This window comes from Manis pentadactyla, chromosome 7 (genome assembly GCF_030020395.1).
Source record: "Manis pentadactyla isolate mManPen7 chromosome 7, mManPen7.hap1, whole genome shotgun sequence".
In the NCBI taxonomy this organism is placed as follows: Eukaryota; Metazoa; Chordata; class Mammalia; order Pholidota; family Manidae; genus Manis; species Manis pentadactyla.
The window spans coordinates 61,605,081-61,632,057 of NC_080025.1; the positions used below are offsets into that span (position 1 = coordinate 61,605,081).

Consider the following 26,977-nt stretch of genomic DNA (forward strand, 5'->3'; position numbering starts at 1 on the left):
AGTTGTTTGCACTGATGCCTGGGGAGGATTTTTAAAGTGTGTGGAGTGGAACTTGTCTGTCCAACCCTCTCACCCCTTCCTGCTGGGCCCCTTCTAGGTTGGACCCCTGGAATCTGGTGCATCTCGAATTTTCATGAGCCCACAAGTCCTGTCCTTATCACTTAGGTCTCAGCTAGAGATATTTTCCAGAACTCTAGCAGTAATTAGACAAGCTACTATGAAAGAGAGAGCATTATACATCGGTTAAAAACATTTGCAAAAACAAAGCTCATTAGAGAAAGATAATATTCATGCAGATTTTACAAACCGTGTCTTTAGGGTGGCCCAATAAGTAGAAATATGGGGACCCATGCTTGTCACTTTTCATGCACATGGAGAGACTGGAAGGTACCATTCCTAAAGGAAGGGGAGGAACAGCCTAGGACCAATCATTAGAATTAACAGAACCAGTGACAAAGATATATTATTACTGTTAGAATCAAGATTGCTTAGTATGTTTAGAGCAGCTGAGTACAAATTGTCTAGGCAGTAAGAATAAAGACTTAATGTAAAGCTAACCCTATCAAGCATGCAGCAAGTGGAATTAGTGAAAGACTGAACTACATGTGTATTCCAAAAGTAGATTTTTCTCAAAAAATGGAGGGCATCCTGAGGTGCTTTTAGGGAGGCACAAAATGTTTAAAAATTTTTAAAAGGTGATATCAGAATTTTTGTAGAATTTTCTAATAAGGAAGAGGCATTTTAGTGATGTCAGCTGTCATTTGAGACTTGGCCACAGTAATCATTTCCAAAGTTTGAACAACAAAGAAAAGAAAGACATGGTGTGCCCATGTTTATGTATTTTCTAATAATCTTGCAAATTCTTACAGTTCCCCTTACCTCTGACAGTTTGTTTATTTATAAAGTTCACAGTTGACTTGCTGAGCGTAATCATTTTCTGGACAAAAGTAGAGCTGAAAAAATGCAGCAATGTCTTGCCTGTTGACAGCACTTCTCACCTGTACAAGGGCTGTGCTCTGACACCTCTTAGCGGCTGTCTTTTGTTTGTGTCTGTCTCAGCTCGTGGGCTATAATTCTTTACCTACACAAAGATGGGTGCTAGAAATTCTGGAATGCCCAAGTCAGTAATGTCTGCCAGTAAAGGCCCCTAGAAGATGCAGCAAACACTCACAGAGATGCCTGCTTCCATGTTCTCTCAGCTCTGCTTGGGTGAGGTAAAGGCAGAGGGGATGCTAATGTGATCACAACAACTTAATTCATGCAGCTCAGACATTCTGAGGTGGGATTCCCTCTTCACCAGTTTATTCTGATGTTATTCCCCACCTCAGAGCCTAACTTGATCCACAGACGCTGCTGTGTATGCATGGCTTTGACATGCAGAATGGAAAAGCAGGCCACATAAATTTCCCATTACGCCACATGGCGTTTTCCTTTGCGAGGTATGTGTCTGAGGGAAGAAAGGCTGACGGGTGAGAGCTACCACCCCGGGGTTAATGGGAAGTGGAACCTCTCTGTGGTAAGGAAACTAATGCTAACACTGAATGTCAAAGTGGAAATTAAATTTCAAGATTTATTAATCGAGTTTACCATTTAGCCCTGCCAAGATGCAAGTAATTTTATACAAAAAGGATCAAGCTGTTCTAGTGTCCCACAGAGAAGGTGCTCATTTGATTTTAAATATGGCTTTTACTGGGCTTGAAAGATACATGTGCTAGGAAGCCTCATGGCCAGACCAGAGGTCAAATAAAGGGCCCAGAACATGGTAGGAATAAATTTCTGTGAAGTGTGGGTTACGCATTGTAGTGAAATGTGAAAAATGGAGCATTGTATACTGTGCCTGGCATATTTAAAGCACATGCTGTGAATATACATGGTCAGCCCTAAAACCCAGGGTTCTGATGTGGCCAGGGGTCACTATCTGTGACCTGAGAAGAACAGAGACCTTACTACAGACATACGGAAGCAGGTTGTTCTGTCAGCAAATATCTGAGCCATATTACAGTTGTAAGTTATTTAGTCTGAACTGTGTGTTTGTCATTCTATTAAAATATTTTTGATCCCAAAGAGCACACTGAAGAATGTGTAGTTCTCAGAGTTTAGATATTTTGCTACAGTTAGAGCACTAATTGAGGCCTGGAGTAAGGCATTTCATAATCTCATCTTTGCTCCTGATTGAGGGAGGTCAGGTGAAAAGAATTGGGAGGTCTTTATCAGAATGGGACATGGGGCAATCCTGTCTTTGACAAATTTCAAATGACGAAAATCTGGCCTTATGGACTCTTTATTTCTTCCACCAGAAAGGAAAGGTCTAGCGTACTTTAGTTTAAAAATGAAAGCCAGTACGCTGTTCGTAGACTTGATGTTTGCTGGTTATGGCCGTTGGCTGGACCTACCCAAGCACTTGTCTGAAGGTATCGGATGGACTCTGCTCTGAGTACCTGGGTAGCAGGGTTAGTTGGCAAACTCCTTCAGAGGGACGGAGACCTTTTCTGCATCATTTCTACATTGAGAAAAAGAAAATCAGACAGCGGGGGACAATCATTTTGGCATTTAGCAAGCACCAGCTCACAACTGGTGTATACGAGGGCTCAGGAGCTTGTCTTGAACCAGCACTCAGTGCTGTGAACCACAGGTCAGACTGTCCTCGAGGAGCGGCAGAGCTGAGCGCAGGTTGTCAAAAGGCTGAGACGGAAAAAGGGGTTGGGGAGCGGAATTCGAGGACATCCTAGTATCCCTTCTACAAGTTGCAGTGGGCAAGTGTTCCAACGGAGAGCGAGTAAGACCAGCCGGGCAGCGGAGGCCGGGCTGAGGGCTGCGCTCACTCGGGGGCGGCCGGCCAGAAGCACACCTGCCGTGGGCCCGGCCTTCACAGCGGAGCAGGAGGAGCGAGGCGGCAGTCTGGGGAGCACGGCACCCCTGCGCGATGCTTCCCACAGTCCTCGGCCAACGCCGCTCAGCTGTGCGCGTGCGCAGCCTGAAACCGTGCCTGGTGTCCGGGCGGCCCCGTCCGGCTGCGCTCCCTCTAGGGCTCCTTCTCCCGGGACTTCTGTGGGCGCCCTCTCGTGGCAGAGCGCAGCTTCGTGTTGGGGCAAGGAAGGGGGTGTTCTCATCAGAGCCTAAACCATGACTCTCCATAATGAGTTGGTCACTGGGGCCCCTGGTACAGTATTTGCAGTTTCCATGATGGAGGCTGTTGCTGTTCTCAGGGGGGTTCATTCGCTCACCGCCTCCAGCACGTATCTGGGAATTGCGGGAGGCTGGGCCTCAAGAGCTAAATGGATTTTTCTTGGTTATTTCCTGGTTACTATATATTTTAATATATTTACAATATATATTATATATCTATATTTAATTATAATTATATTTAGTGATTATATTTATATATAATATGTATTTAATTACAATGATGTATTATATATGTTTATGTATTATAATATATATTATTATATCTAATATATTTTAGCAGAGTCTTCAATCCTATCAAGCGAGGATTTGGGAGGAAGATCACTTAATATGACCTTAAGAAGAAAAATGCATGTCGAAAATCATGTAAGAGCATCCCTAAACAGGGATTATCATTGTAGTTCACAGATGCCAATAAACATTGTGAAGAAATGGGATTTTACCCTCATCCTAAAAACACTCAAAATAATATATAAGGTTTTGGTGGAGCAGCAGGGAAAGGAATTTCAGAGTTGTGTGTTCTAAGGAAGCCCCTGCCTCTGACTCCATGAAACAGGAACTTACTGGAAGTTTCACAGTCAGAGGATTTCCTGGGGTTGCCTAAATGCTGCAGAGAGCAGCAGTCTTGAATCTCTTAGCCAGGAAGAGCCCTGTTCTCAGTAGGATGCGGCCTGGAATTCTGCCTGACAGCCCGTCCTCTTGCCTGGGTTTGACTCAGGAGAAGTGTATTGGAGTGATTTGTGGAACCTCTCCTGGAAAAGGGAGGTACACTCAACCATGAATGTCAGAAGCTGAAATTAAATTTCAGGATTTACTATTGAAGCAAGCTGCCTGTGGCCCTATTCAAAATGCAGGTGAATTAGTGCAAAAGGTTATGTAACAGTTAAAGCTCCCCTAAAGGTGGTCTCTGAGGAGGAGGCAAAGGCAGAGATTATGTCCCCCTTGTCTTTTACTGTGGGAGCACAGCAGCACACCCCGAAAGCCTCAGGAGCTGAGGTTACAAAGCTCTTCACTGTAGGGGAAGTGAGGTGATGATCAGCAAACTTGCTAGATGAAGTTTCGGCTTCCTAACTTGGAATTTGGAATAATTCAAACATGGTCTAAGCAGAGATCTACCCATACTCAGAGAGTCCTTTCTTCAGAAAAAGCACAAATTATTAGTGTAAATATTACAAAGGAAATGCTTAACAAGCCAAAGATGCCAAGTAGTTTTCAAGAGTCCTTAAGGCTCTAACAGTTCTAATTAAATTCCAAAAGTAATTAATAAAACCCATTTAAAATTTTTCATTAGAGCAGATCTCTTGGGAGCCTTTAATCAGCCAGCCCTCCGTTGGAATCACGTTGTTAACACGTGACTTCACTCTTAGGTTGTCCGCTCCCTGCAGGCCAGGGCTGGACCTTACTTTCAGTGACTGCAAAGTGCGCAGAGGAGGTGCTCAGAAAATCCTGGTCTAGTTGAGGAAAGAGTAATGATATTAACTAACGATATTAATTATAGAGCTTGTCTCGCATGGACTGTTTGGTAGGGATATACTACCTGGAGTGTATTTTTATATGATTGGGAAGAAAAGACTTGTTGAGCAAATAACTGTAAACAAGATAATAAGGGTAAGCTCATAATGTTTACTTGTCAATGTATGTTCTTAAAGAAGAATAAACAATAAATGTTGCCTCTTGCCATATAAGTAGACCAGTACTGCTTAGTCCCGAGCTCTGACACAGTCACTGTAAATCATTTTTACCTACTGATTAAAGGGAGACCTTTAACTAAACAACTATTGGCTCATTCATTTCTTTAGCTATAAGTCACTGGCTCAGATAAATCTTTTCTCTACTTATTTAATGCAGTTTTATTCTACTTATAAAACACAAACAATTTCATTTACCAGAGGTCTGTAATCAAGTCAAAACCTATTAAAGACACATCTAACTTTGAAAATGGAAGTGTAAGCAAAAGTCTAACTCCCAGAGTGGCTATTTCTTCCCCTTTGTGTGGGCATTTGGTGTTGCTGGGCCATTGACATTAGGAGAATTCTGCTTCATCCTTGTCCCTGCCCAGCCTCCTAAGACCACTGAGAGTCCCATTTACAAATGGACTCCCTTTGGCATTCTGGCCACACAGAACTGCCATGTTGCTTTTTAAGAGAATCAACAGGCCAGACCACTGACCCAAATTGGAAAGCATGCTTCTGTTTTGCTTTATTTTGATCAGATTTGAATGGCACATATTGCCAGGGAAAGGCTCCTTGTTGGTTTGAACTGCTTGCAGAGGGAGTTTTTTCACCCACTGGCACTTCTATTTGCCCTGGACCTGGCTCTGTGGCTCAGTGCATACAGGAAGGGAATGTTCAAGTTGTATCCCTTGAATGCTAATGAAGGACACCTGCATTTCAAGGCTGGGAGCTAATTTGTAGAACTTATTCCTGATGTAGCTTTAGAACCATGAAACATGCTTCCTTTTCTCTTAACCTTTTTAGATCTAATTCAGATAGCAAACAGCCAGTATTAAGGAGGGCCCTACTTTTGATGCATCATTTTTTATTCTTTCCTCTGAATGGCAGAGCAGAGTTTCTTCTGCCAGCTGTTGAGTTGCGTGTCAGGGGAGGGATGGCTGACACTTTCCACTGAGTTTATAATCAACAAATTCTCATCCTGAGGACTAGAGTAGAGTTGAAGTATCATATCTCCTGAGCTTCTCTTTCAAGGACTCAACTATAAAGGCAACTTCTCCAAAGCCCTTATCACTTCTCCGCTCCCCTTGCGGCTGCTTGACAGCCTGTGTGTGCAGCCTTTACTTCTGCGGCTCCGCTTGCTGATTTATGCCTCTGAATTGGCAGAGGTGTGGCCTGACAAGTAGTGAGAGGGTAATTACGGAGGGTGTATCTGCAGCGTATTTATGCCTTTCTTCAGTTCACCTGGATTCACACTGATTTTGTTTAGTCAACAATCTGACGGATTACCCTGGGTAGTTTTTTCCTTTAATTGTACCTGTGCTCATCTCTTTAGTCACAGATTACCATAAGAACTCAGAGCGAGAGTTTAGTATCTCTCTGGACTGAGATTAGCTTTCCCTTGATGTGGCCAAAGCTGCAGATAAGGGTTTCACTTCAAGGCTGTTCTGAATTCTGCAGGTATCAGAGGGACCGCTGGTGGATACCACCCCAAACCCTCACATACTGCTGTTTCTCTGTCTCCTCATCTTCAAAGTTCACTCTCCCAGGCTGGGTTAAGTCTGAACAGCTCCCTAACAGGGTCTGTCCCCTACGGATTCTGATGACCCCCTTCTGCAATCTTTTAAGGATCAGTTTTTATGCATAAAAGGCAAACAAAGGAAACAAACACAGGATTAATCTCAGAGTTGACAAAAAAGTGAGTTTTCCTATGATGAGGGGAAGTGGATTATATTCTTGGTTGTATCCACTGGTAAACACGACCGTTTTCTTTTATTGCTCTTGTTGCTGTTATTTTCTCTTGTCACCCCACCTCCTTGCCAATTTTTAAAAAACACCGTGGTTGATCTTGGACAGAAACATTCTGCCTCATGGCGCAGCCTGTTTAACTGATGCTGGAGGAACTGTGATGTTCCTTAGCTGTGGGCACCCCTTTAGGTCAGGGTCGTTGGGCTGGTCCACGCATGTGGCCTCTTTGGCTTGCTCCTGGCTCAGGAGGGAGTTCACACAGCGGGCTTGAGATGGCTCACCTCAGAAAGGCCCTCTTGCAAGGGTGGCCTTTGGCTGGCACCTGGGACTGGGACTGGTGAAGAGTCCCCTACACTAACACAAGCCTTCCCCTGAGTGGTAAGGGTGTCTCACTGAATCCCAGCTGCTTGTACAAACACTGTGCTTTATGCTGAACACCTACTTTCCTCAAGAGAGTCTGGCACTGTGGTGCATGCTAGTCAGAGGGCCCTGCATGAGCAGCCCTCCATTCATCAAGTCTCTAAAGGACGTCACTGGATGGCAATAGCACATACATGTTGCTGAGGAAATAGTGCTTTCTCGGTGCCCACCATGGGAGAAAAAGAGCATAAGGAAGACTGCCTGGGGTTCTTCCCCTTACGATGCCACTGTGAGTCCTTACTACATCACTGTGATAAATCTTAGCTGTGAGTACAGCTATATTCTGTGCTCCAGGAGTCCTTCTAGTGAATCTGAATGTGGGGTGGTCTTGAGGACCCTTGAAACAGTCCCCTCATTAGTTACCATGAGATTCCAGAAATATCCCTTGAGGCAATATCATCAAAGATGCTGATCTCATCCCTTCTTGGTTTCTCGCTCATAACCGTGCATCTTTCAGCTTAGGTCTTCCTGAAGAACTAATGGGTACGTAGTTTATGATTATTCTTTTACTTCCCTAAAGAAGAGAGGGACTAGAGTAGAGCTGAAGTATCAGATCTCCTGAGTGGAGTGGTTCTATTCTTAAGTTTGTTCTTTTGTGACATATTCTCTAAAGTTATTTTACAGTCAGAACCTATGTCAATCTAACATCAAAAATAGCTGACAAGTGCTAACATTACCAGCAAGTATGTTACATTTTAGAAGAATATGTAGAAGAAATTCTGCAATACTGCTAGAATTAACAATACTGATGATTAGTCCCTCCAAAGTGTGCCCAGATATTCAACAAACTCTTAATGTAATCTTCACTGGATACTTTTGGATGATATTAAGAATTAATGGATAATGTTGATGCAATCTTGAATTTTTGTCATTTGAAAACATGTTTTTATTTTTTCCTTAACGATGCTTTGAAGTAGCTTCATACTTATGCTTGGGTTCATCAACAGTACTGTTCTGCTAACTATAGATAAGCAGCTGGCATAGAGGATGCTGAAAATATGGATTGATTAGTGATTCTACGAAAGAATAGAGAGCTCAGGGTGGCTGTGCTGTTCAGATGAACTTTTTGAAGATAAATTTGTTAGAACAATAAGATCAATATTAACTCTATGAAAATCCCACGGTATAGGTCTTGGCATGGAGTAAAACATACCTTTTAGATGAGGTATTTTTTGTAAGTGATAGAATCTCACAGGACAAAAAAAAAAATCTCACAGGTCAGTTTAATATTACTGAATCATTTAATGCTCTAGGGTACAAATAGTTTTTCTATTCTAAGAGTTCAGATTCTTTACGAAGGGATTCATGCAGGACCAGACCTGTGCTTATTGCTAATATTAATATTTTAAACCATTTTATTAGATGCAAGCACTAAGGGTGGGGAGCGGGGATGAAATATTTCCTTGGGAGTAGAGCCAGCCCTACTGAAACTTCTGAATGCTTCCCAACTCTTAATGTGAGAGCTTGACAGCCATTTTTGGAGTGTGCTCAAGACCCTGGATGCAAAGTATTTAACTTCAGATATTTCAGCTGAACTCAGGACTATACTGTTCCACTAAATAAGGAAGTGTTCAGTCAGTTATTAGGTAACTTAAGCAACAAGCATAATCTAAGAGGGAAAAGTATTACTTAGAAATTTTTAAGGGCTGGGGAAGTTTGGGGATGAAGAGGTAAAAGTGAGAATCATGGTATCCAGATTAACAATTTGAGCTAATTACTCAGACAGCAGTTAGATCCCAGTTCTCTAATCTGGACAGGTATGTTCAGCACGGCTCTTCACAGATATCTGTCTGTCTGTCTGACACTCTTTGAGATTAATTAAAGACCAGCTCAGGTTTTGATGTTTTTCATGTAATGACCGTGTAGCAGTTTCTTGGTAATGCTGTCAGCAGTGACTTAATGGGCTGCTGGGACAGAATTCCTTTAAGACTTCTTTAATGTCTTCCTCAAAAAGCACACAGGGAGCACAACATAGGAGCAGATTTTTGCGATATCCCTAAATGCCAAGGAAATGCAACCACTGCATGAGCTGAAGTTTACACTTTAGCGTAAACTTCACGCCCCGAAAATTTGTTCTTGCTTATCCTCTGGCCCCAGTTACCTACCCTGTGGGGCAGTGTGATGTGTGTGTGATTTTAGGAATTGATACATGACTGTGGGCTCAAATGAACAGACGACTATCAGTCAAATTACAAAAGTTCTAATGTATAAGTAGCAGCTGGATCTCCCTGCACACTCAGAGATGCCCTGAAAGTTCCTCTATTTGCTATTTTAAACACTACCCTAACAGAGCAAAACAGAGCTCACACACATATTTATCTTGTGCTTAAATGTACATGTGTGTGCATATATCTACTGACAGCCGAATATATATTTCAGCGGAATTAGAGAACTGCTGTTGGTCTATAAATAAGCACAGGCATTTACAGTTCACAAAAGAAACAGGAAAAAGTGAAAGAGAACGTGAAACGCACCATACTCTGGGACCTGCCCCGTCCCGCGCTTCAGCAGCAGCCTCGCTCTTCTTCCTCCCGATTTGATGAGTTCTATCGCTCTGGCGTGCGTCATGTCCCGGGTGCTCTCCCCATTGATTTCAATGATTTGATCTCCTACCTGTTAATTAAAGAAACATTCAGTCAGCCAAAGACGGTCCGCCTCAATTCGCATTTCCAACAGGTTAGAAAAGCATCCGTGATTACCTGTGCCCAGGGAGGAGCAGAACAATTTAGCTGCAGCTGCCTGCTTCTTAGGAGAGGCAAATTCCCTGCTGCTTCCTGACTCTGGCCACAAAATTCATTTACCTTCTTTATAGAAATTAGGACACACAGCACAGAGGTTGTAGTGGCTTACATTAGCTGTGCTTAGCCAGTATGGCAGAAGCTATAGTTAAGCTATTTAGCATTTTTTTTTTTTTTAGTTGGGAATGTGTTTGTGATAATTCCAAATAACCAGGCACCCTGGCATTGAAACAAGAAGTAAACATTTTAAGGCCTTGTCACTGAACACAGTGCCAGCATCTAATTCACCTTGTTGGAGGGAGTGATTGGTTCTGGGGCTTCTTTGAGATTTGTCATTATGCATTCTTTAAATTTCCCTGGCTGCTATTGTGATGCTGCCTCCTTTGTAAAGAGTGGCTGGTTGATATTCAGTTTTGATGATGAATTTTTCTATGCAGCGCTTTGAATTAAAAATGAGACCCTCCATTCTCCACACATGACTAATGCTCTTGCTAAATCTTTGCCATGCTCATACCTGACTGCCAGAAGCTGTTGGGTTAAATACCAATTCCTCTTGAATTGCCAGAAATGTTTGGGTTCCCTAAGCAATTCCCATTTAGCCTTTGTGAATGGATACTTGGAATAAAAGAGATTCGACCTCAGCACATCAGGTAACTCCCACAGTACCATTACTGTCAGGAAGCTTCAGATTAAAATATGTTTCATTTCAGTTCAAGTCACTTAAGACAAATTGGCCAGGAAAAGTATGATGGTTGCTTTGTAAAAATGCTATTTTAGTTGGGTGCCTTAAAGAAACCAGATCTCAGCCTAAGTAATGCAGACAGAATTGCAAATAAACTCTATAGGAGGGCATGATCAAGGTGGGTGCTGCATGCTGGGCATGAACAGGAGCAGAAGCTTGCCATCACAATGTAAGAGGGCTCTAAAGTAAGGCCACCTCCCACCTCCAAAGTGGAGGGGAAGAGCAGACACATTTGTCGTAGCAAGGAAGTAACATCTCTACCTAAAGAGGATTCTCTGGGCCAAGGATTTTAATGTGCTGAAGGTAAAGACTCCCCTTTGGTGTTCTTGGTGGGCTTTTGAACTATAGTTTTTGATCAGTGGGGTGGTCTCAGGGGCATGACCTCCATATTCCATAGGAGAATCATGAAAGACAGGCCTAAATTAATTTGTTTAGAGCCAATATTTGCAACATTTGTCTCCAGGTTTCCTTAATTGTCTCCTTTCCCATAAGGCAATAGCCACAACCTGATGTTGAGTAGCTTGCCAGAGGCCACGTGTCCAAGCCAGAGGCAGAAGTAGGAGCAATTATCCCTCTGCCAGCGGTCCCCACCCAGGGCTGAAACATCACGGCCCAGTATCAAATTACAGAAGTTAAACAGAAGTTATAATTCAGCCTTCATTCCTTGCTAGACTCTCTTCTGAGCTTCATACTAACATACCCAATGGATAACAAACATTTCCCCCCAGTCGTCCAACATGCAACTCTAATCCAGCACCAGCAGCCTGGGCTTGCCTTCTCCCTCCCAATTTCCTCTTAATTCCTAATCCTGGTTAATGGCACCGCCAGTCGCCCAAGCCAGAAACTTGGGGATCACGCTGGGCTCCTTACCTCAACCTCTCTGCCTCTGTCTCTGTCCTCATCTGTATCCCATTGCTAACTAGCTCAGTTCAGGCCTCCACGTGGATTACTGATACCCTCCTGCCACCCTCCCACCAGGGTCTTCTTCTCATCGCCACCAGAGTCATTCTTCTAAGGGAAATCTTCCCACATGTGCCATGCTGACTGAGGCATCTAGGGCCTTCCCTATGCCACTGTTTTCTTTGCCTTCTCCTCCCCACAGGCCTGGTGATCTCTGGGTCTTCCTCAATGGCAGCCCAAGCATCTCCTCCTCTGGGATACCTTCCCAGACTCTGTTTTCTTCTCCAGTAGAAAGGTCCAATCTCTGTATTCATTCATCAGGGCCTTCCACTCTGTTATTTATGACAGCTCATTGCAGAGTTATGCTTCTCTGTCTTTGAGTTTCTTTACTCATCAAACCATTACTGAGCACCTATTATGTGCTAGACAGTCTAAGGGGGAGGTAAGTTAAAGACAGAGTTAATGGTATAGTTTCTATCAACAAGTTCTCAGGCTAATTGGAGAGAAAGTGGTCAATAAGATAATTATTATTCATATCTTTGCTATGACAGAGGTATTAATGAAGTATAAGGAACAGAAAGGAGGGACATCCAACTCAGAAGGGGTAAAGCTGGTAGTCAGTGAGAGCTTCCTGGAGGTGGTGACATCTCAACTGAGTTTTGAAATATTATAGGAGTTCCGCAGGTACAGGAAGAGGAAAGGCATTCTAGGCAGAGGGGGCAGCATCTGCAAATAACTCGATATTTGAGAAGAAAATGGTCTATTTGGGAAGCTGGCAATAGTTTTTTCTGCTAGTCAGGAGACTGGCTTTTATTTTAAAGGCAACAGCAAGGCATTGAAAATTTTAAACAGGGGGTAACCTGACCAGGGAAGCAGAGTGGTGTTCAGGAATCCCTGAGACAGCGGTGTGGACTGGAAAGTGGGAGTCTGAAGAAGGGAGAAGAGGCCATGAGGCCACCTCATTGTCTGTCCAAGTGAGCGCTTGGGAGGCTGTGGGGGAGGGGAGAATGAGGCAAATGAGGACAGGGACTGGGTCCCCTTTAACTATGTGTCTTGTATGCGATGTATCACTTGTATTTGTGAATGAATAAAGTGTTTCCACCTGGGTCGTCTTGAGAACTGGAATTATAAGCACCCCTGACCCCCAAATCAAACATTGACAGCCACCACTGCCTGAGGACACTTCTGTCTCCAGACAGACGTTTCAACAAGAACCCTGTGGAGGGCGGGGGGAGCCTCGTGGTGTGACAGAGATCGTCACGTCATTTGCACTCTGGTCACATACTTTAGTATAACAAAACTTAGAAAGTTTGATGATTTCATTCTCTCGTGCGTCTGTTATTTTCCCTTCTCCCTACCAAGAGCCCATGAGAATTAAGGGAGAAAACATTATCAAGGGGGAGAGGAGTGGTGGATGGGAAGACAGTGTGTGAGGCTGAGAAGCAGGGGGCCGAGGGCTGTGCAGGGGCTGGGCTGATGTCTCCCGAGTGGGAGTCTCGGAGATGGGCTCTGGGGAGAGCAGGGCTGTTATTTTTATTGAGTTCTCAGGAACTTGAGCTGACCTCTTGGCCTGGCAGATTCCAATGATTTTAGCTTCCCACGTAGGGTCCCTTCAGAGGCAACAGAACAACTCTAGCGCTGCTTGAATCGGGGGCCCTTAGCGCCTCTAAGACTTTCAGTCTCTCACACCCCTCCCCTGTGCTCCCACCCCACTCCAGGGTACCAGAGGATGGGCTGCTGATGCCTGACTCCCTGGGAGCAATGGAAGTTTGGGAATAGTCCAAGACCTTACCAAAACCATTAAAAAAATGAGGGGAAAATGCTGAATAGGTAACAAGATGGAAATGCTGCCACTGTTATAGATCTTTAATATTACAAGGTGCTCTGGGCAGATTGCAAAAGTGGCCCACCTCACTTGGACCCAGTGTCGGTGGTAACAAACTGCTGGCCCAGACTCAAGGCCCCTGTTTCTCCTGGTGAAATGACATAAATCGTAAAAAGATTTAATTTTCACTTTTTCCTCCAATATCCATATTACGTATAGTCATTTTAAATGGAACTCTCTAGATAAATTTGGGACGTGAGTTCTCCTACTTCCACCCTCTCAGTGTCTAGATGTATTAGGAGGTGGTTCGTTAGGGGGAGAAGAGGTTCTCTGTTACTGTCCGACCTCGTCTGACTTCACTGCAGCTGCTGGGGTGCAGCCAGTTGAAGGGCTTCATTTTCCTAAGTGACATGTGCATCGGTTGGGGGAGTTAATTTGATAAGACCAGTGGAACATTTGGAGCCCTTTTGGGAATGACCTAAAGACCAGCTGTGACTCAGATACTGTCTTCTCTTTGAGCTATGTCACGAAAATGAAACTTTATAGACCTCCTCCACTGGTTCCTGGAAAATTAAAAAAATATCAAGTTCTAGTTATAATCAGGAGAGATATGGGGGGGAAAAGAGGCAGACAGCGGGGAGGAAAGAGGAGAGGGAGGCCCTAAATTCGGGGGCGCCTGTGCGCTGCTTCCGGTGGGCCAAGGAGAGGCCGGATTAGGAAACTACCCCAGGGATGTAAGATTAATTCCAGGCATTCATTTTTGTCCTATGGAAGAAATACTTTTATCTGAGGTCCCCTTGGGCCAACTAAGAACCTTACAGCAATGTCTCAGGGGCAAGGCGGAGTGGGATGTACCTGCCCTCTCCTCCCACAGCCTGACATGTTCCGCATTGTATCTCATACATTTCTGTTCACACACTGTAGCAGATTTTGCTTTAACAAAACTATTACCAAATCCTTGGACTTGCTTCCAGCTCTACCGGCAAAATTTATTCTCTTTTTATTGGAAGGCTAAGGTAAAGGGGAAAGTTTCAATATTTCTTAAGTGGTTAATAGTTCAAGTTGTAAGAAGAATAAGTAAATTCTGTAGTGTATGCATTGTTGGCTGCTGTGTGTGGCCAAGTCATAAAAGTATTTGGTTTGGTGCAATGAAATCCTTGTAAGAACCAGATTAATCCTGGATTTAACTTCAGCTCTGAGTCATGGTAGTTCTTGGTCAAGGTGTGCTCACAAATCTCACAAAATGCTCAGGGGACTGTAACCAGTTAATAGCCCTCACACTACTACTGTACCACACCATCTATTTACATGATTATACATGACTGAAATGATTCCAGATTATAATTAGGTGTGAGGAACGGGGCTCCTGCAGAATTTTATGCCAATGAACAATGGCTACCTCTGTTCTTATTTCATGGAAGACTTAGCTATGGATCATTTTTGTGTTTAATGATCTGAGGGTCACAGGTTGGCTCCATCAAATTCTTCACTTGCAGGCTGGTTTCTCCCATTGACTCTAGACCCCTCACGGGCCGGGAACATACCTGGTCTTTGTGTCAGCTATATAGTCCCTGACAAGTAGGCCCTTGGTTAAGCCTGGTAGAGTAAATGAAGGCCACATTTGCTTTTCAGGTATCGGAGCTGTCTTTATTCTCCAAAGAGTAAGTCCAGCCTCAGTGCCCCTCGGCATACCTGAATGCCTCCTGAAACACTGCCTTAAGCATGTCTAGCCAAACCACACCAATTTCAGTGGTCCTCACAGGAGACTGAATGAGGCTTCAGTATGGTGACCTACAGAGATTACTGGAGACAGGTAAAGTCATGGGAAACAAATGCAGGACTGGGAGAAAGGGGAATGGAGGCTGTGTCTGACTGAAATCATAAAGTGTCAGGAACAAAAATCAGGAGCAGGGGCTTGGCTGCTGCCTGCCACATAGCATGCTGGGTAGTCTGACAACAGGATACCTCGGCCCTGATGGCCTTACTGGAGCACAGGACGGCCGACTTTCAACTTGATGGTAATCTTTAATATGAAATGACTCTTTCGCATTTAACCTTTGTTAGATATTATTAAATAACTATTATAGTAAAAATATTTTCCAAGGCGTTACACTGAGTGCTTGGCCAACCTTCCCACTTCTTCTGTTACTCTTGTGATTGAATTCAGTGGGATCCAAGTGCCTATTTCAGGCCTGGTTCTTGTGAGAGACAGTCATGCCCCACTGCCTCAGCAAGGCCCGGGAGCCCCTTGGGGCAGCAGGTTTTTCTGGATAGAAAACCTTCAACTCAATTGGGAACTGAAACAGGTGTTGGAGAGTGCTTAACTCTTGAGTTTTATTTGCCTCAATTAATGTATATGTTGAAAACAGTCTAAGACTCTTTTTTTACTACGTTCTAGACAATAATTTCTTAAAAAACAATCCCAACATCTCTCAAGACATTTCATCTAAATAGAAATGTGAAATAGCCCTTACAGATTTGCAGAAGAGTCCTTAATCAAGGTTACACCTGAGCACACACCTGCTTAAAGAGGCATGAAGGTGAGAACAAGGGGGAACGAGAAGTTCTAGGTGCTACAGAATTCTGAGCCTCTCACTTGATGCAGGGGGCAGACATTAATGCATGTTTTTATTATTTGTGCATTCACCCTTTAGAAAACATTTAGTCATGGCTCAAAAAATGTTCAGTCTTTGACTTGGGCATATTACTCTGTGGCAGAGCAGGTGTGGTGACTGGTCATTCAAATGCTGGCTCTGGTGGAGATTCACGGGGAACTCTCCATTCAGGAGCCTCCATTTCTCAGTCTTAAAATCATCTAAATTAAGACAGGGAAATATTGGTGAAATTTAAAGATGATGCAGACCCCAGCTGTGAAAGACAAATCTAAATTACAATTTGGGATCTTTCTCACCAAATTTCTTTCTTTCTTCCTTACCAAACATTACCAACACTAATCTCACATGGAGAATTTTATTAGATTGCTTCCTGCTAAATCTCCTCACCCTTCCAAGGCTTGTCATTGGTGTCCATGTTCCAGTCTTCCAGTCTGTCTTGCCCCTGCTCTGTGCATGCTCCTACGAGTCTAAAGTATTTCTCTTTCTGAGCCTTTGTCCTCTGAGCCTCTGAGCTGTTTCCCTTTGTCTAAAATCCACACTTCAATAGCTGAATCCTATTTGTTCCTTAAGACAAACCTTGGATATGACCATGTGGGGCCAGGACACCTTCTGTGATCCCACCAGTCTGGGATGGGGGCCTTTCCTCTGCATCTCTTTAAAAGCATTAACCTTTGCCTATCACTCCATTGTAAGCTCTCTGAGGGCAGGGACTCAGCCACATGAGAAATACCCATACAGATTTGTTCAATGGATGGGTGAATGATTAAAGAAGAGACAGGACATGTCTTAAAATTATCTGTCTGAGAAGGGATTTTTCAGAAGCTATTTTTTGACTCTATGTTCCTTATTGTTTGAACTAAATTTAAACAAGATCTATACAAATTTTTAATTTGGTTTCATGATAAATGCCAACCAGGCTTGACCATGAGCAAATGATAAAAAGTGTATGTAAGTGCCTTGGACACTCTAAACTATACATATTTAGGCTTTTAATATTAATTGTAATAGTTATTATCCTGGTCATCATCGAATGGTAGAGGAGAGGAAAAAATGAAGCACAGTGGTAAGTTTTTCATAACGACTTAAGGAGGGAAGGAGCTGAGCTACTTAGGATAGTTAATGGGCCAAATGAGACAGATGGTTTCCTGAAAATATCACTCAGAGGTTAAAAACTCACAATATCTTCTGTTCGTTTGGTAAGTACTGCATCTTAGGAATTCTTACAGGATGTCAATGCTATTTTTTTTTCTGTAATTATAGATAACTAGTACTTAGAAAAAAAAATCTTGTTGAATGCTGGGCAGATAATCTAAACCCTATGTGAAGTCAGAGCGTAACTGTCAGGGGGGCGATAGACACGAATGCAAAGAGAGATTTCAAGACAAGCCGGCTGAGGCAAAATGTTTTCTATGAAGGAGAAAATAACCACAACCATTCCATTTTCATATGCCCGGCTGACTGCTCAGACAAGAAGAGATGGGAAATATCTTAAAATTATCTGCCTGAGCAGGAATAGAAAGCTATCACCGGCAGCTCAGCCAGGGCCTCATCCATTTGCTCAGAAATCACCTACGTGAGGTCATGAAGTCAGTTTCCCTAGTTGACTGAAAAACAAACAAAAGAAAATCAAAGAGGAACCTTTCCATGATGGACTCTTCGTAGGCTGTTATTTCCCATCCCTGGATATAATTGAGAGAAGTGAGGGATTATTATTTTGCACACTTTAATCAGATGTACTTATTTTCCAGATGCAAGCATGAGGCTTTGCATGGTGACTGAGAGCAGCACAGGATGACATGTCCTTGTCTTCCTGATGCCAACCAGCCTGCACGTTGCATGTATATATGTTTATCGTGGGTGTGCTGGTTCCAGACCAGACTCATTAGCAGTGTGAATTAGACTGTGAAAAGCTTCCCAAGATGGGTGTGTTGGTCAGCTGGGATTCAGAGCATGACTTACTGACGGGACTATGTCAGAGGTGAGGGCAGGGTCACGGTGGGCTGTTGAGGCACGGCAGGGAAAGACAGGGTAGGCTGTTCCTACTCTGTCTGGATGATGCTGGGGGAAGACAGAGTCACAGGGGCCTCGTGCGTGAGAGCAGGAAGCATGGAAGAGGGGCTGCCTGACTGGAGCTGGAGCTGTGGTCACACAACTTCATTTTAAGAGTAAGGCTACCACCTAGGTGAGAAGCACTAGCAGGAGATCAGAAGGTAGGAAGGAAGAAAGTGCATCAGTTTTATATTCCTGCTGTATCAAATTACCACAAATTTAAGTGCTTAAAACAACACAAATTTATTATCTTACAATTCTGGATGTCAGAATTCCAGGTCAGTTCCAGTGGGTTAAAATGAAGTTGTGTGATCAGCAGAGCTGGCCCTTCCCACAGTGTCAGGAGGGAATTCATTTCCTTGCCTTCTTCAGCCTCTGGAGCCGCCTGTGCTCCTGGGCTCGTGGCTCCTCACTCATCTCCAGCAGCGGCAAGAGACCATCCCTCATCTCTGACCTCTGCTTCCTTCCTTAAATCTTCTGACTCAAAAACTCTGACTTTGACTCTTGTGACTACATTGGGCCCCCACCAGATAGTGCAGGATCATCTTCCTATCTCAAGATCTTTAACCTAATCCCCATCTTCCAAGTCCCATTTGCCAAGGATGGTAACATATTCCTGGATTGCAGGGATAGATGTGGACATCTTTCCAGGGGAAGTTACTCTGTCTGCCACGGAGAGCGTGAGGCATTCCTTGGCCCTGTTTCTCCTGCCTCAGCTCCGGACCTGCTGGTGCCCATCCGTCCACAGCTCCAGCTCCAGTCAGGCAGCCCCTCTTCCATGCTTCCAAACCACAGGACAAGAGAGTTTGCATGATGCAGATATAGCAGTTGGTCCCCCAGATACAGGACAGGGACAGAAGGACCGAGAATGGACCTTGGAGGAGGTGGAACAAAAGAAGCACCAGTGCTGGGATGGGGGGTGTAGGGTGGGAATGGTTTTTAAAACAGTGAATGAATATGCCAAAGGGAGGCTGCTGTGGTCTGCAAGCTTGTGTCCCCGCCGAATGCGTATGCTGAGATCCTAACCCCCAAGTGGTGGCATTAGGAGGTGGGGCCTTTGGGATTAGTACCTTTGTGAAAGACCCCCAGAGAGAGTCCCTAGTGCCCGCCATCAAGTGAGGACACAGGACTAGGAAGTGTGCTCTCACCAGACAGTGAATCTGCTAGCCCCTTGATCTTGGGCTTCTAACCTCCAGGACTGTGAGATATTTCTGCTGTTTATAAACTAGCCGGTCTGTGGTATTTGTTACAGCAGCCTGAACAGACTAAGTCAAAGGCTTTAAGAAATAATTCAAGAACAAGGCATGCAAATAAGATGGTGGTAGCCTTACCCAAGTTGGAGAAGCCGGTTAGGAAACCTTTATTTGTTAAGATATTTCATTTTTACCTAACTAGTCTCTTAAGATAGCATTATAGAAAGACAAGCAGCATCAGGGTTTCCGAACTGAATGTGCTTTTTAAAACTGCTGAAGATCTCCGAGTCACCCTCTTACTTCCCAGCCCCCCCGCTGTCCTCCGCTCTGTCTCCTGCAGCTGCCTGTCGCTCTCCGTTTCCCTGGCCTCCCTTCGCTGCTCCCTGCTCCTCTCTTCTCCCTCTTCTTTTGGTCCATGTGGTTGCCACTACCACCTCTGCTTCGGTCTCTCTCCTCAAATTCCTACCCTCTCCACCCGCCACACACACACAAACACTTCTTGAGTAGAATCCAAGTTCCCTGACACAGTCTGAAGACCGTCCAGGACCTGGTGCCCTGCCTCCCAGCCTCCCCCACCATTCCCCGGGGGCGAGTCTGGCCTGCCTGTCATGCCCACTCCTCCCTGGCTCTTCCACCCCTGCGCTGTTTCCCTTGCCCTCCCCTCTGCAGGCTGCTCTGCGCTTCTCCCCCACTCTTCCTGTGCCATCGAATCGTGCCCATTCCTCAGGGCTCCTCTCAGATCCCCCACAGGGTGGTGTCTGGGCTCTGCCCGGGGAAGCCGGCCTCCTTTTCCTCAGTGTGCGCGGCACCGCAGCTCCTCCTCCACTACAGCGCTGACTGGGCCCTGCCTCCTGTACCGGGGGTGTATTCATCCCCGGGGCTGGTCGCCATTACCGCCCCTCCTGAATTATAAACTTCTGGAAAGAGGGGCTGGGTCTCTGTATCTTCTAGTAGTAGTTAACACATTGCCTTAAAAATGATAGATAATACAAATTTACATGTAGTGGGGACAAAAATTATTACTCTGCAAGATATAGAAGGGTCAATGGGAGAGGAAGAGTCTTTGGCTGGAGTCGAGGACAGGTGGGAATGTGAGGGGGCTTCGAGGTCAGGATGCACTGAGTGAAGTTCCACACCCCTTGCTCACTGCTGTCTTTCTACATAGACTGAGGTGACAGTGCAGGGTACGAGTTTCATGAACATTTCTTAAATGCTATCTACATGGTTTTGGCCAAGTTGAATTCTGTGAGAACAAGGGCTTAACAGAAGTTCCTAACACATGTTACAATAGGAAGAAGGTGAAAAAGTGCATAAAAGTAAAAACAGTGCAGGGTGCTTCCACCTGCAGTAAGAAGGTGCTTAGAAATAGCAGGGCTGGGGCAGGAAGCAGTGGAGGAAGACCCAGCCACAAGGTGGAGGCGTCTCTTTCCTTTTTGGGGTAAGCATGCCTGTGGCGGCATCATTGGTTAAAAGCAGATATATTACTTTTTGATTTTCCCGAGTCCTGTGAGCAGCACTGGGAAATAATCCATACGGGCTTGGAATTATGATTCCCAGTGGACAGCCTGAGGGCAAAGATCACCTTTTGTACTTATGCAGTATCCTTTGTAGCAGCTAGTACAGTGCTGACTGGTGTGTGTGAGTGTGTGCGTGCGCACGTGTGTGCATGAGTGCAAGTGAGCACAAACTGGACAGGGAATGCTTGGTTGATTGATTTGGGGATAAAGTAAAGAAAGGAAGCAGTTGCTGATAATACCCTGATAAACCATACACAGGGGCACTGAGGGCAAGGGCCCATCTTATTAATCTTTTTCTCTCTGGTTGCTATTACCTTTCCTTTAAGGTGAGGACTCTGAGCTTCGGGGAGGAATAGGGATCCGTGAGAGGCCGCAGAATGTTTAGGGGGAGGTAACCAGACAAGACACACGTCCTCCTATTCCAAACCCCGAACTCCTTACTCTTATGAGGCGGTGTCAGCATAACTGAGGAGGGGAGAAAGGCACGAGAGGAGGTTTTCACTCAGATTGGAGTTACAGGTGTCTTCTACATGAGTAAGAAACAACTTGGGATGTTTGTGGCTTATTATTAACCTGTGGGATATTGTTTAAAAAAACACACATAATCATGTGTCACAAGCCGCTCTGAAGCCGAGGGTCATGCAGGCGTGAGCAGGATGAAAAAGATGGCTGATTAACAGTAATATGAGGATACCTACCAAGGAGAAAAAGTCTAATTAGAACTTTAGGGGTCTGAACTTTCCAAATCGCTTCCCCTACTTTCTCCTTGAATGAATGTTATTTTTGTAGAGTCAACATTTCAGATCAACAGAAAAACGGATGTCCTTGGGGCCAATTTTTAACATGCAAAAGGAGTACCTGTAAAAGGCAAAGAAAGTCAAGTCTCTGGGGCTGACTGTCTGTGGTTATAATGAAATACAGTCTTTTTTTAATAGCTTAGTTTTAAGACAGCTCTCCGGAGGCTCTTTACTCACTGCCACAATATTCAATTGTTCTGGCAGTGACTGTGTGGATTACAATAATTTTTCTATTGATATGCTAACATATGAGTAAACAGAAAGTTAAAGTAGCATTGTATCACTATCATTTTGATGCACAAAATAAACATTATCCACTTTATTTTCTTTCACTATTGAAAATCACATTTTAATTACTTAAATTTTACAACTAGGAATGTAGCCGAGTGTCTAAAAATCTTGTTTCTGTTCAAGTTAATTCAGATTGCCCATCCATGCATGAGAGCAGCTGAGCTATGAAATTGGGCAGGCATGTTTTCTGGCAATAATGAGGAGATAATATTCCTTAGGAGTATTTAAGTGACATCACTATCGATAGGTTAATTGGAAATAAAAACGTAAAGCTTTCTTAAATCACTAGAATAAAAAGCCTCTGGTTTATCGTAGCTTTGCAATGCACTTTTTGAATTCTCCCCGCTTTGCAGTTTAGGTTAATAACTGTCTGATTAATGTAACTTCGGCTCTTCTCAGAATTCCACATACATTCCGGGGCAAAAGGAGACTTTTCCACTTCTATCCTGAATCAGTCACAGCACTCCCTCTACTCCCTTACCAAATATGGAATCCAAAGAAATGCATGGAATAATGGGTGGAGACAAGAAATGCAATTTAATGTGAGGTCAGGAGAGTTGACTGCAGTCGGGAACCTGATATGCAAGACACCGTCTACGTGCAGTGCCCAGATTACTACTTGCTGTTATTTAAGTAGTTTCATAATTAATTATTTTGAAAAGAACAGCTAAAGGGATATTACTCTACACTGCAGCCTGACTGGACTCAAATTATTTTCAGCTCTCGGTGTGAACATTTACACTTACACTACCACATATATGCATTTAGATTTCTATCTCTGAACTCTCAATTAATTACCCAAGAGCTTATTATGCAGTTGTGAACCACCCAGATGAAAAAACTGATGCTTCACACTAATTAGCTCTTATTGAACATAGTTTTAGGCTATGTACTTTCCAGGCATGTTAGAAGCATTATCTCATCAAACTCTCCAAGAAGCGAATGCACAAGCAAGCCGACTCTCCATGGGTTAGAGAAAACAAGGAAAAATTCAAATTAGCTTTGGGAAGTGAACCTCTTTTTTTTTTTTTTACATTGGGAGCTGATTAGCTGATGAATAATGCAGAGTGAGTGCCACTGGTACCAAGGTATCAGGTTAATCCGTGTGTGGTTGGTTCTCTGGGGCTGTGCCACACCAACCACAGCCCTTAATTTGGGTTGGACAGGTGTCTTTGGCCCTTCGTGGGGTGGGAATACAAGAATGATGTGAAGCCAGCTCCTGATGCTTCCTCTACCCTGTTTTCTACATCATTGCATGTATTTTCTGGTTTCCTGTCCTGGGTTTCTGCTTTGGACAATGGCCCTCGTTGTCCAAGGCAGAAAGGCTATGGCTTCTTCCTCTTCCATTCACTTTCTTGCACGTCTAGAGGTCTCTGCATCTCTCTCAGCATGGCCCCTCTCCCCGGCTGGAGCTCCCCTCTGTATTAGTACCGTGGAGGAGGCCCCTGGACCCTCCTACATCCTCTCTGCACAGTCTACCATTGTTTTGGGACTATACTGCCTAGTCATTGTGCAAATATGGGCCACTTGTCATCAAAGGAACTGAGGAAAAACGCATGAATGGAAGCTATCAAATTCATCATTGCTCCTAGGAAAAGAATTCCATAGGCTTGTCCTGATGAAGAATCCTTATTTCCTAATCACCTTTGTTTTCCAAGGATATCACCTTATTAATGCAACTTGTTTGAAGTGTTTCTAGTTACTGAGGTATAAATGAGCAATAGATTTATTTTTCCAGTAACTGTTACCCAGCTGTGCTCCAGTGATGGCTCCCACCTTTCCTCCTGGGTAGTATTCCAATTCTATTATTTTTCAACACTTTTAGCTATTAAAAAAGTATACTGTCAGTAGCATTGCAACCTTACCTTCAATGAAAAGCCCCTGCTTCCCACCCACCACGGACTAGGTGGAAGACTTGAGCTACTTGAGTGGGAAAGGGTCTTGTTCTCCTCCCCCCAGCCCCTCACTCTCCCTCCTCATCTCTCCAGTCTGCCGAGGTGCTCTGACAGAGTAACAGAGGCGGCCGACCTTCACCTGAGAGGTGGTTACTTGGGGCAGGTCTGCCCTCTTGTCATTGTTCCACGGCAGATCCCAGCCCCGTGCTCTCTTTGCACCAGGGTCAGTTCTAGGTGCTGAAGATACGGCGGGAATCAAGGAAGTTAAGATTTATGACCTCAGGGAATTTAAATTTAGGGGCCATCCAAAAGCTGTCTCTCCCCTGAGGACACTTTGGGTCACGTCCTTGGAAGACACGATGTGAGGTTTCTTCTCTATGGTGGGAGCCACACAGGAGGTCGGCCTCTCCTCTTCCAGTCAGCCCCCCTGGCCTCCACTGTGGATGACATAACCCACAGTCTCTTTTCAGCAGGGTCCCTTTGGCCAAAAAATATCCCACAGAAAGATGGCTTAGGTCCCAATCCCCTTCTGTAATTTGTTACCAAAGGAACTGACTTTAAAAGCATGAATGGAAACTTTCAAATTCATCACTATTCCTAGAAAAAGAATTCCATAGGCTCACCTTTTGCTCAACCACTGGGAAGTGGTGGGAATGCAGGCTGCCCCAGAACGCCCTCTCTGCTCTCCATCTTTCCTGTCTCTCTCTCCCTTCCCCAGCTGATCAGGGTTCTACTGATTCAACGGCTCGGCCACTTTTAGATAAGAAGCAATCATCAGTCTCCCAGTGGCTAGAAGGCCAGGATGGCTCAGGCACCCTCAGTATTGAAGGAGGGGAGCAGGACACATCATGGGAGTGGGGTGGGAGGGAGAAGAGATGGCTAATGCTGCACAGACTGTTTTCTCCCAAAGAGAAACTTTTGCTTCTACTCTGCACTGGCGGAGTATAGGGAAGAGCAAGTAAGGACTGGAAGTGGCTGTTCTCATTACTGGTGCTTCTCTAAGCAGAATGTAGGGAACTTAGTCTTTTCTCCTCAGCTGTGGTCTGAGTCGCCATTTCTTTGGTAATTGGAAAGATCCAGGTTGGGGGTCATACATCATCACACCACACGGAGAGGAACAGCAGGATGGAAACGGGGAGCTGGATGACGCTTGTGAATTATCTATTCATTTTACTTATGCGTCCTCACTCTGAACAATAGAAAAATGACTTCATTTTCATTTCTTTTAAGTCCTTATTAGCCAAGATTTTCTAAAAATGGGTGACTGACTACAATGGGCATAACATGTGTATAATATTAGAGCCTAATATGCCGGGTTCTATTTTGACACAATGTTTTGATTTTTTTTCATTGTGATTGTTTATATTCAATAATTCATGTAGGGAAGACCAGAGGGCCACCGCAGAGGGAGAGGGTGTAGCAATGTGATTAACAGCATGGGCTTTGGTGGGGTGAGGAGCCCTGGGCTTTGGTCTTACCACTAATACCAATTATTAACTCAGCCATGTCACTGAATGTCTCTAAGTCCCAGTTTCCTCATCTGAAAATGGGCACCTTGATGGCATCTATCTCTTAAGGTTGTTGAGAAGATCGTATGAGACATGTATGTATATTTTGCACAGTGCCTGACACATGCATCAATAAATGTTAGTTACATTAAATTTATGCAACAGGAGACTTTCAAACTCACTTTAAACTTGAATATATAAAATACTAGCAATTGGGTTATGTTCTGGACTGAAAGGAAATAATGGAATTTTGGGCTCCCTGAGTTTAGATTGGGGTTGGTAAACTACGGCCCCCAAGCCAAATCCAGTCCACTGTTTGCTTTTTAAAGTAACATTTTATTGGAACACAGTCCTATTCATTCATTTGCATGCTGCCTATGGCTGCTTTTGTAGGCAATGCCAGTAGTTGTGACGGAGACTGTATGGTCCACAAAAGCCATGTGCGATCTGGCTCTTTATAGAAAAAATTTGTCAACCTGTGGCCTAGAGCTTAAAAATTAGGTTTAAATTAGTAGTTTAATGTAACTACTTCTCTTTGATGACTTGTGCACCAGTAGACCTGTGGAAGGGTTCAGTTCACACTTGACTTTTTGAGAACCGTTCTTTGATGAATAAATCTATGATGAAAAATTCATTTGTTTTTATTGAAATTATATAACATTTAAAAATATTTAAGGGCTGAGAGTAATAAAGCATCCATCCTTTGTCTCAAAGACCAGATTTTAAGTAGGTTAATATTGTGTGATATTTGCTTCAAACTGTTTTGCATAAAAAAGAAAACCTTATGGATGGAGTTGGGGTTCTCTGCATGCTTTCTGAATTCATTCCCCTCTCCACAGAGGTAACCACTATTCTTAGCTGTTGCTTGTTCATCCTTTTCCTGTTTCTATGACTTTACTTCATGTGAATATATGCATAAATAATATATACTATTGCAGGTGTTTACACTTTACAAAAATAGCATTACATATATGATTCTTAACTTGGCTTTTCATTTAATGTTCTGTTATTCAAAATTTATTCATGTAGCAGATTTAGTTCACTCATCTTAACTACTGTATAATACTCCATGATGTAAATTGTTTTTACCTTATTTTTTTGCTCTATTGATACATATTTAGGATTTCACCTCTGGCTCTTCATATTTGCGATTAAAATCTATGCTGCAATGAACATGTTGAAAATGTCTCCTTGTGTATTTGCAAGAGAAGGGTATGTACACAGCAGTGGGTATACACACATATTCAAATTTATCTGATGTTGCCAAATTGCTCTCCAAAGTGGCAGCCCCAATTTACTTTATCATCAGTAGTGAATAAGAGTTCCCAGTTTCCTAAATTCTTGCCAGTGTTCGGAATTGCCAGACTTTTAATCTTTTGCTAACCTGATAGATGTAAAGTGCTATCTTATTGCTTTAATTGGCTTTTTCCTGATGTTGAGCATTGTTGCAGATGTTTGGATTTCTTCTTTCATAAATTTCTTCATCATGCACTTTATCCATTTATCCCCATTGGTTGCCTTTTTGTTATTAATTCATAAAATTTCTTTATGATTTATATGCTTCAGATAGCATTTTTCTTTGTTTTATGTATTGCAAATACATTCTCTTTATGTGTGGCTTATCTTTTGACTTGGCTCATAGTGTTCTGTCATAGAAACACTTTCCATTTTAATGCAATTATGTTCATTAGTAATATTCCTTTATGGTGATTTGGGCTTTTTGTGATTTGTTTAAAAAGTACTTCTAGCCCAGATGAGATAAATATATTTTCCTATTCTTCTAGAAGTTCTAATAGTTTATTTTCCACACTTGGTCTTTAATCCCCCTGGAGTTGATTTTTGGGTATGGTATGAAGTAGAGATTTATTTTTATCTGTATGGAGAG

At 43.6% G+C, this 26,977-nt stretch overlaps 1 protein-coding gene across 5 annotated transcripts in view; it reads right to left on the reverse strand.

Moving 5' to 3' along the window:
• The window catches only part of MAGI2 (membrane associated guanylate kinase, WW and PDZ domain containing 2), a 1,519,032-nt gene that overhangs the window by 51,202 nt on the left and 1,440,853 nt on the right, over positions 1–26,977 (reverse strand). For 4 of the 5 annotated variants that reach the window (XM_057504444.1, XM_057504445.1, XM_057504443.1 and 1 more), the window contains one exon: positions 9,497–9,635. In XM_057504444.1, the coding sequence (XP_057360427.1) occupies positions 9,497–9,635 (139 nt within the window). Of the gene's footprint in view, positions 1–307; positions 397–9,496; positions 9,636–26,977 lie in introns of all 5 variants that reach the window. The other variant, XM_057504446.1, reaches the window with a different exon arrangement.